General features: G+C 38.6%; 1 protein-coding gene across 6 annotated transcripts in view; it reads right to left on the minus strand.

The window, feature by feature from the left end:
• Positions 1 to 1262: 1262 nt before the first annotated feature.
• Positions 1263 to 11152, minus strand: part of OtopLa (proton channel otopetrin-like a) — a 29870-nt gene continuing 19980 nt past the window's right edge. For 5 of the 6 annotated variants that reach the window (XM_089081309.1, XM_089081310.1, XM_089081311.1 and 2 more), the window contains 7 exons: positions 9626 to 9968; positions 8777 to 8885; positions 8529 to 8689; positions 8289 to 8445; positions 7620 to 8155; positions 7206 to 7533; positions 1263 to 7061 (listed from right to left, as the gene is read on the minus strand). In XM_089081309.1, coding sequence (XP_088937435.1) covers positions 6367 to 7061; positions 7206 to 7533; positions 7620 to 8155; positions 8289 to 8445; positions 8529 to 8689; positions 8777 to 8885; positions 9626 to 9968 — 2329 coding nt within the window. In that variant the 3' untranslated portion in view covers positions 1263 to 6366. Of the gene's footprint in view, positions 7062 to 7205; positions 7534 to 7619; positions 8156 to 8288; positions 8446 to 8528; positions 8690 to 8776; positions 8886 to 9625; positions 9969 to 10134; positions 11146 to 11152 lie in introns of those variants that run through there. The other variant, XM_089081314.1, reaches the window with a different exon arrangement.

Raw genomic sequence — 11152 nt, forward strand, 5'->3', positions numbered from 1 at the left:
TATTGTTAATTCCTAAAAAAACTAAAAAGTGTCTGAAGCTAAAATTTGGAATTCTTAATATGGACACAAAGAATTTTTGCAACAAACAACGCTTCAAAAACGCGTTTTCACTTCTGGTCCTCCTCTTGTTTAGACAAATTTAAAAAACATTTAGACAAATTTAAAAAAAATATACTTTACATATATATTTCTTTTTAAATTTTTATTTTGATGCGATAAAAAAATTCTTTTACATCGATAATAAAAATTATTTCTTTTTTTACATGTAAAAGTTGCTAATTTATGTTTTATTAACGTTTATCACGAGCGTTTATTTTAATATAATGTCGTGTTACAAGGACTCATGCTAGATTTCGTTCGGACGTCCTTAACATACTTTGTACGCGCAGGTGACTTAAGCATGATACGATCCAAATTAATAATGCAATGATTAATAATTCAACCGACCTAATAACTACAGCCAGGTTGATTATTCACGTGATGTACGTAGACCTAAGCACCAGCGTTACGAATCGCGTGCGAGTTCAGATAACACTGTGGTACAAACAGTAAATGCAAAGTGTTAATAAATTAATGATAAATCAAATAAGAAAGTGAGCAGTAGCCTCGTAACATTGTTGCATCTTGTTTCCGAGACTGGGTAAAAACAACCACCATCTTGTGGTGAATATGAAATTTAATTGCATTACGCGTATTTATTATTTTTGTTAATAATATTCGCAAAAATTGAATTAACATAATTCTGTGATTAGAATTATTGAATCGAAAAGATTAAAAAATTTAAATTTTGTATGTAAGAAACAATTAATGTTCCAATATAATATTCGAAGCAATGTATCAACTGTAGATACATGAATTTGTTCCGAAAACGTCATTATTGACTGTTGATTTTCCACGTACTAACTAGATAAAGTATATTTTATTTTGTATCTCATTATGAAAATCTCCATGGCTTTATAAAATATCTATGAATCGATCATTTAATAGTTTGCAAACTGAAAGATGTTTAAAAACTTTCGCTCTTACTAAATTTTGCAATAAATATTATATAGCATTTATTTAATAATATTTAAAGTTTTATACGAGAAACATCGAAATATTCTAGGAAATAAAAATCAAATCATGCAGATATTGTTACAAAATATTTGTCTTGCTATTGAGATAGAATAGAAGAGATTTTAAATAAAATGAAGGAACGAGAGAACTTAGAATAGGGAAGTATAGCTTAACAATCTCAATGTGGCAGAAAAAAAAATGTCGACTACGTCTAGATAACTTTTATTAACCAATATAATCGTGTATTGTTACAAATGATGCGACAACGATGTGCCGATGTAACTTGGGTTACAATGAAACTGGTTTTATTAACGGTATACAATGAAAATAGGAATCGATGAATGAGCGAATTTACGAATTTACAGACGTATTCGTCGCTACTCGACATTCGAAGAACTGCTTACACCACAACATGTAATTTATACTTTTACTTTATTTTATTTTATTTCTTTGTGTTCCGCCTGTCATTGTCGCCTGCTACGACGAAACGTTAACTTCTTCCATTCTGTGCCTTCCATTATCCTCGCTTCCTCTCCTCGATGTGTCTCTGGTAAATCCACGAGTGGTGTCACTTGTGCGCACATGTGGGTGTGAATTGTGTGTGTGTGTGTGTGTGTGTGTGTGTGTGTGTGTGTGTGTGTGTGTCTGTGTGATGTGTCTGTGTGTAAGACTATGTATACGTGTACAAACTGTAATTATACTCGAAGACATCGAAAACTCACTACATTATGTTAAATAATAATGCGTCGCGGATTTGCTTCCGGCACGCACGTATATTGCAAATTCTTCGCTGTCTCTTCCTGTCTCTTGCGTATTCGCGACTTGATGAAGTTATAGAAGTATACCCGAAATTGCTGCAAAATAAATATGAAACTCGATTGAAATAAGTCGCCGTGAAAGAGAATTCGATTATTTATACAACGTCGAGCGCTATGCAATTTATTTAAGTAGATTTGTATAATGTTGTTACACAAGATAAGTATCATTTCGTGTGTAAATAAAAATTTATGTAATAAATAAAATAAATAATTTACGCGACCGATCTGCACAGATGTGTGTTCTACGACCGAGAATAAATAAGAAAGAAGTGAATCGAGCCAATCGCGATATTTTGCAATTAAATTGCACGAATACGAAATTGTATTCATCTCATCGGCTCCATCGCAAATCCGCGACTCACTAATTAGGCTTACGGCTACTATCGAGATATTGATGTACATATACAAGAGAATCGTGGTTTCTTTTCTCCTTACAACACGGGTAGAGTATACAAAGACGTTGTTTGCCGAAGAAAAACGTTTCACGTATTCTTCCGTTCTTCTTCCCTCTGCCTACCTTTCTCTCGCTCGCTCTCTCTTTTTTTCTTTCACTCTCCAATCACGCATACGTATATGGAACTACGCACTCGTTCACATTCGTTAAACATGGAAGGGTCTCGGTTTCATATATATCTTCTTTATAGCTTCTCTTTAAAGGAAATCGATTAAGGATTATTGGTTCTCTTTCTGCATTTGTTCTTTCTGTCTTTCCTCTCTCCTTTTCTTCGAATCCCTTCTGTCATTTGTTTCGGCTTTGTTGGTCCGGTGTGGCAGTGCAACGTTAATTTATTTAATTCTCAATGAGATCTCTCGCTATGTTGTCGTTAATTTTATTCCTTCTGTGGCATGATCGCGCAGAATATCGATGAAACGAAAAGATTCACACAGATTTTCGCACAGGAACAGAAATTTGTCTCTCACACAATGTACGTAACGCGTGCTTTTCATAATTGGCAATTTATTACAACTTTAAAATGATATATTAATATAGCATTATAAATATTCATGTATATATGTTAATTTCATCTCTATATTTTTAAAATTGAACTTATAAAAACTGAAATGTAGGCTCGTGCATAAATGTTATTCTAATTAATATAGAAGTTCATATTGTGATAAGTATAATATATGATAAGTAAAGTAAGCTTTCTTTCTAAGTTAAAATACATATCACGTTATATTTATACATTACTTTTTGTCGTAAAAATTTAAGGAAAATTTGTATATGTAAAATAATATTGAAATTAGGATATAAATTAAAAATCTGTTCGGGCGTAAATCTGAATCTCTCTATCAGCGAAAGATCCGTTTCACAGATACTTTGCTGCATAATAATTTGCTGACAAAGAATTATTATTATTATTATTTACATATCGCACGCAACACTCCAACTACAGTTGCGCACATCAAAATTAATACAAGTCTCCATAATATACATATACATATACATATACATACGTGTATATGTATATATATTCTTGTTTATATCTATATATATTTATATTGTTTACTTTTTAATATCGTCCTTAGATTATAATTATGTTTAACATATCGTTAACGGCTGCTTTTCAGCAAGCTCGTGGTGCAACAACATTTCTCTCATTTCGCGCACGAGCGCGTTACTCTTATTATTTATATTATTTTTAATAATTAAAATATTTAGACTCGAAAGCTAAAGACGTCGACTGGTGTATAATTATGACTCCCGTTAGAATTCTGGGTGTGTCTCTCGTGTATTATTGTTTTCTCATTGCGCATGGGAAAGTTAGTCTTATTTAATAAAATTTACATGTTGGTGTAAATTTTATTAAATAAAACGTAATGTGTAATTTATTCTCTCAGGAGATGGGAGTATTTTCACAAGGATTGCGGAGGAATTCACAAAGTATAATCTTTATACGATGAACGTTTTCTTTTCTCAACGATCTACATACGATATCAATAGCGAAGTAAATGCGAAAGATTGATATCTCTTCGAGATAGGCTTAAATACTAATCAATAATGATGAGAATAATTACTTCTTATATTTCGTGAGTGGTGTGCGAGCTTCTCTATTCGCGTGTATCAATTATAGTTTTCATTTTTTCTTTTCTATCCCCCCGAAATTCTCTCTCTCTCTCTCTCTCTCTCTCTCTCTCTCTCTCTCTCCCTTAACTCTTTCAGGGGCTGAGAAAGTCAGCGCATTTTGTGCAGGGTCTCCGTAAGAGAAGCAAGTACTAGAGCAAAACTTAGGCACTGTAGTTTATAAATCAAACCACATCGCACCAACATAGCACAAATGTCGTGGCACCTAATACAGTATACTGTGACTTATACATGAAGTACTTAAGCTGCACCATCGCCCCTCAAAGAATTAAGCCATTCGCAATGGAAAGTCTTGACGTTCAAACATCATACCGTTTGCGAGAATATTTAGTTGAAAGGACAAAGGACATGTACGAAATCGTTTCCCGCCAAAAATAACTCCTTTTGAGGTCATCATCATCATCGCAAAGTCATCGTTGACTTCCTTCGCGCTGCTCTTACGTACGTCTTTTAGTCATACAATTTGCATCATAGTGCGTAACTTCCGCTTACGTTCACGAAAACTCCTCGAGTATGCGCTATTCAAGATACTCGGCAGGTCCGAAACAAAATATTCTCTATACACAATTGCTCGTATTGATTTCGAATACGGGTCTCCCTCGTCATTGACTTCTCGTCATTAACATTGTTTCTTTCTTTTTTTTTTTTTTTTTAAATGTGCGCCTCTCCGTGTGCCAACTGCTCGCGATGGAAATACGACGAAGATACGTCGATGTCGTCGGCGCAGTTATTCCAAGTGCGCGAATGTTCGATAAGTGTGTCGATAAAGGGATTCAAAAAATTTCAAGAAACAATTTTGTACTCTGCGGCACGCTACAATAAAGATCTTGCGGATGCAAATGTCCCTTTTGAAGGGCCGGATCTTTAGCTAATTACGTGCCTCGTAAACACAAAGTCTCTCGGGTCTCTCGGGTGAAGCATTTTTTCAGAGAACAAGAGGATCTTTCGCGAGACCGAAACGTCGTTCAATTTGTTTTTGTTAGGCGAACAACGTCGCGAAATTACCCTGCTCTATATCGAGTCTCTCTTGAGATTTCTTTTTTTTTTTTCAGTTTAAACTTCGACCGCGAAAAATGCAACCACAACCATTTTGTTCACTTGTGATGACTATATCGCCCGTCGTGGTGTTCACTGATGAATAATCTAAGAGCTCCGTTCACACTATTTTTACGATCGTGAAATTATTCTGGTAAAACGCGGAAACGAAGCCGCTTCTTTCGACGGTCAGCTAGTTTTCGATACGATAAATTTTAATACCGAATTAATTAACGTCTCATAAGATATATATATATATATATATATATATTTATCAGGGAGCGTGAACCAAATATGGTAAACTTATTAGAGGCTAATATCGTTCGCTAAATATACATCGATGACTTATATAAAAATATCAAGTATTTTAGTTAAACACACCATTAACGTATAGAAGGAGATTCGTCGCCGACGCCGAATCAAGTTCTCACAAAAGTATATCACAGGCGATCCGACATATTCATAATGAATGAAAGTTAAGAAAATCCCGGGAAATATCGGACAATCTAAATCCCCGCGAGTGAACCGAATTGCCTACAATGCTCTTGATAATGCACAATGGGGCGAGGGTACATACACGGTACATATAATGTTATACATATAAAAGTAGAAAATTTGGTGGCAGTATATAGAGATCGTGTACGGTGAGAAACGCGGTGAAGGGAAATGCGTACGCGCTAACATTTTTGTGGCTTTGTGCTTCGTTTTCGCGCCAAAATTGGCGAAAGCCTGACTGATTGACGAGACCGTCAATCGTCCAGGTGTCATGTTGATTCGTCCCTCTCCCTGTCGTCTCTACTGACCGATGCTAAGAATAACGTAAAAAAAAAAAAGAAAGAAAAAAAGAAATACAACGTGTACAAAAACAGGAGACAAAGAAACAGTTTGCGGTTTCGGCACGATCATATTTGGCTCTACTACACCAGAGCCCCTCTTCGAGGATGTCAGATCGACCTTGATCGTATCACTGAAATACCTCTTCAGGTGTCGATAAAGGGTTTCTCAACGAGATATATCTCCAATTTCCAACTTGGATTCATGGATTTGTTCAACAATTATCAACGACTTGGATATCATTCGAAGGTCTCTTCATGCAACGGGCGTGTGTCTGAGACACGCTGTATATATTTGATTATATCCGGCTATATCCGTCATTTTTGCAGTTTTTCCGTCCGCCGATCTCCTCCAATCTGTCCTCCTCTCTCTTTCTCTCTCTCTCTCTCTCTGTCCTCAACGTTCGGCTTTTCTTCGAGACCCGAAATCGATGTACGTGATCGAGGTCGTCGAGCATTCTGACCTTCTTGTGCTCGCTCTTTCATTCCAACCGACGACCACTCCGGACGATTGACTATGACGGGACACCCCGCTCGTCTACTCCAGACGTGCCTTGTAACTGGTCTTCCAGATCTCGGCGAGCGTCACGGCGCTGTGGAACCTGTGAAAGATGCACAGTGGCAGAGTGACCCTCTGCACGATGGCCCAAGCGAGGAATCCGTAGAAATCAAGCTGCACCGGGTTGGCGATGACCTTCTGGGTCTCGAAAGTGTAGATCACCCACATGGTCACGTTGCAGATCAGCAAGAAGGTAACCACTTGTCTACCGGGCTTGCTGCGATCATGCTCCGGCAGGTGAACACGCCTGCGCGATACATCGGCGATGAAGAGCATCTGAAGGACCACCTGGGCGACCGAAAGTAATCCCGTCACCATCACCAGTAGATTCGGCTCGTGGGTGAAGGCCGCCAGGGAACCGGCGATCACGCTGAATACGGCGTAGACGAAGAGACCGAAGGCGGAGACGCGCAGCAGGATGTCGTTCAGATCGCTCTGCTCCTCGGCCTTGAACTTGAGACCCTGCACGCGAATGAAGCCGATGATTATGGCGACGATGGATAACGCCATTAGGACGCAATGAGACACATCGGCGAGATAAATCGCGAGCAATCCGAGTTCCGGGTGATGGATCAGCACGAAGAACAGTATCAGGCATATCAAGGAGCCAACCAGAAGGAGCAGACCGAAGAAGAGACCCTTGCTCGCTCCCACGCAATCAACTCTGGTATGACCTGATAATTTGTTATGACAATTTGATTTTTAACTGAACAGATTAATTATGCATATTTATATGAATAATACACAAGAAAAAAAGGTTTGGCTTATGTATGATTGAAATTAAAACGATCAAGGAATGGGGAAGAAAACGAAACTACCTGCGTGAGCAAGAGCGACGGCTCTTCGAGATAGCATGGCCTCCAGACGACGTTCAAGATCAGCCTCAGCCTGATGAGGCCAGCGCGGATGTCGGCCGATATGCTTCCACATGACGTAGATCACCGCGGCTCCGATCAGACTGTACTCGATTATAAATGGAAACAGATACGGCGCCGCGTCCTGCACGATGGTTCCCATGATGTTAACGCGCCCGCAAGAATTGGACACTGTGCCATCTTCCGTCAGAGCCTCCGCGTAAATACCTAAATTCGGACTCCAGTATTCGCTGCTGTTTGTCAAGTTGCTCACGTCAAAGATTTGCGGTACCTAAAGACAAATAGGAAAAAGGACTTTAATTTCAATACGCATCGCCTCATCATATTCACAGTGATGCAATTGAACATAATCCATACTTGATTATCTATGTCACCCTGAGGCGCGTTCATGAGCTCCATAATCTGCGACCAAAGTGTAGTAGTGGACGGCGTGGTGGTTGTAGTGCTAGTGCTTGTTGTAGTCGGAATAGTGGTGATCCTCTCGGTAGTGGTGGTGGTGGTGGTGGTGGTGGTGGTGGTGCTGGTGGTGCTAGTAGTCGACGGAGTGAACGTGGTCAAGAGAGTGGACAGTGTCGTTGCCGTGCTGGCCGTCAGATTAGGCAACGAGAAGGTGGTGGTCGACGGCGTCGTCGTCGACGGGGGGGTCGTCCAGGTGGTCGAGGTGGACGTTGTAGTAGCTGGCGTAGTGAAAGCGTCCGCGATCGATCTCGCTGTCGTTGTCATCACGCGGCCCAGAGCAGTGCCGACAGTCACGACGGTGCTGATGACAGTGGGCGCGACGGTCGTCGACCTCGTAGAGGCCGTAAGAGGAGCCTCTCGTAATTGTGCTATGTCGCGCGGCTCGGTACCCAATATGGCCCCGGCGTTTCGCATCGAGTGCTGCTTGATGCTCTCTGCAAATGTCGGCGCATCGATATGACAACAGATCGGATTCTTTATCGCCAAAGCACTTGAACTTGACATATCATCACTTCGATAGTTTGAACGTGGTGATACCGATAAACTCTGTAAATACAGATGGCTTACCGAGAATTCCCGCCTGAACCTGGCCTAGTTTTTTGTGATATTGAGTGATCTCCTTGAGACTCTCCAGAACCAGCGTGCGTATCCACACGCAGAGATTCGTCGCGACCACATGCATCAGACCGAAGCGAGCGATGACTTTGAAGCGATGAATGTTCAACTGCGAAAAAAATATCGTAATTTGCATATTTTTAACTATCTCGTCTCTGTTTGTCATTTGTTTTGCAATTTCAAAATACATACCCGAGAATTCATGAAGATAAAGTACATCTGCATAAAGGTGAAGATCATTTGCAACACTGGATTGACGCCTTGTAATATTTGATAGCAGGGTGATGTAGGTGGCACCTCGAAGAATGCACCGAATTCCAAACCATTGTATACCATGGTACCCAGTCCAAAAGCTGACAAATTATGTACATTTAATTTAGCTTATGATTTGCATAGATTTAAAAAAAAATTTTGAATATTATCGAGAATTACAAACTTACCTATCGCACCAATTCTGAGGAAGAAGCTTCCATGGCTGTGATCATTTTGCGAAGTCTTTCGTTTTCGCAAAGCTCGTGTAGCTACACCAGCTTCAATATCGGTCGCGTCCTACAAAGAAACGGTATCTTTCACGATTATATTTTAATATAATCAAAATATATTAGAAGTAGACAAAAAATATATTTTCAGAAATTTAAAATTTAATTAATTTTACATTATTTATATTTAATGGATTCTAAGAATATAATATAAAATGATATAATGAATGATATAATATAAAAAAATAATTATTTCTAAATCTTCTTTGTTAAAATTACAGCAATAAAAAACAATTAGACCAGGATTTTTTATCTGACTTGAAAAAAGTTAAGAGAAGATGATCTAAATAAAAAGTAGCGATTAACCTGATTATATCAAGAATACTCGCGTAACGCTAACGTGCTAACTAAAATATATTTCACGGGTAACATGCCATTGTCGTAACCGTGAAACTCGCTCGAAAGTAACCTGTTGCAATGAATCATTGTTGTAGACACTTCACATTACATAGTTCACTGTAAGTAATTGTACTGCTTTTTCGGGAATTACGATTTATTATGAAATAAGGAATAATGCAAAATTAAAAAAAAACTCTAAAATACAAAAAATTATTAAAAATAATTAAATAAAAATAGACAGCAAATTAATTGAAAGAATATACATCAATACTCAGAAAAATTGAATCAAAATACAATATCAATCTTTCTCTCTCTTTCTCTCTCTCTCTCTCCCTCTTCCCCTCTTTATTGGAATTATTAATTAGATATGAATTTTTTGTTCCTTATAACAAGCAAATATTTCTAGAGAACCTGGGTTTCCTTTTTCGTCTGCTTTGGCTGTTTTTGGTCTTTATCCTTCTTGTCCTTTTTCTTGTTTTTGTCTTTAGGTTCCTTAGGAGCCCAACCAGCTTTAGGCGGTCTCGGTGGCGGCGGCGGCGTGTCACTTCCTCTCGCACAGCAGGCGCTCTCTTGAAGGAGGAAGCAGAAGACATACAACAGGAACAGGATACTCATGCCGTAAAGGTACGTGAAGAATCCCTCGTAGTAGTACAGCGGCAGCTTGTGCGTTACCACTTCGCTTATCACGTAAGCGATGCACACGACTACAAGCAACTTCGCGTAGATAAAGCTCATGATGATGAAAAGCGATGTTCTGAAATAAAGAACGGTACCAGCCGTTGTTTATCTTATGTCGCGATAATATAAAAATTCGTCATCTGACAAATGAGTCAATTTACATGAGTATATTAAAAATCAGTTGCATCGAAACAAATAAAAGTTTTTTTGAATTATTTCATCGTGTCGAAAGTGTCTCTCACCCTTTTTTCTGCACAATTTGTACCCTGCTACCTCGTCGTGGGTGCAGGGTGTCCTTTCTGTCCGAGTTATTGTCAATGAAAGGTACAACTTCGACTTCCATGATTTCTACTAAAAATTCTGCACGACGAGATGATAATTTTCAAAACTTGGGTGTTGGGTAGGTTTATCGTTTATACTTTTTTTCGCGTAAAAATATTTAATTGTGCACGATCACTCTTTTATCGTTTTTCATAATTATTGAACGTGATTGCTTTTAATTAATTAATTGCTCAATCAATTTATTTGTTATCAACATGTATTAGTGTGGTGTTATCTATTTTATATGTCACCTGCACTCCGTGTCCTACTTCGATTAATAACGAACACCGACTGTTGCGCTCGTGATCGCGCAAGTCGATTCGCACGAACGTGCTATTTTTGTTTTCGCCTTTCAACTATAATGGCATTCGGGGTCATCGAATTTTCATTGTTTTCACCAAATATAACTACCGTGTCCTGGATATTTTATTTAACCCAACACGCCGTACAAATGCAAAAGTTTATTTCTTTACCAATAATAAAAAAACAAGTTACAATAACGAAATTGTCGATCATGCAATCGAGCAGCCGAGCAATCGAATATTACGATTAATCCAATATCATTAATTAATCTATTAGCAATTGAAATTGCCAAAGTTACGCAATCTGCTTTTGATAAAAAAAAAAATGCACTGATACACAAATCCACTTAGCGATACACCGCTGATTAACCAGAGGCAATGGAATTAAATCGACGTTTATGGAATCACAGAAACTCTGAACACTCAATCGTATATTTTAGCATGACAACGAGTTTTATTAATTTTCGTCGGGCACTGTTTGATCTTGGTACGAGTGGCACGATTACTCGGAACGCGGCGAGGCGGTCGATCTTCAATAACAGTTGACCTGGTGCATTCGCTTTTAATCGACGAGCATGACTGCCGTTCGAATATCTCGGACGTACTTATCCGCGTCTCATCCTCATTACGCTCTTTT

Source organism: Pogonomyrmex barbatus, unplaced genomic scaffold, assembly GCF_055798465.1.
Source record: "Pogonomyrmex barbatus isolate J1 unplaced genomic scaffold, ASM5579846v1 scaffold4, whole genome shotgun sequence".
NCBI lineage: Eukaryota > Metazoa > Arthropoda > Insecta > Hymenoptera > Formicidae > Pogonomyrmex > Pogonomyrmex barbatus.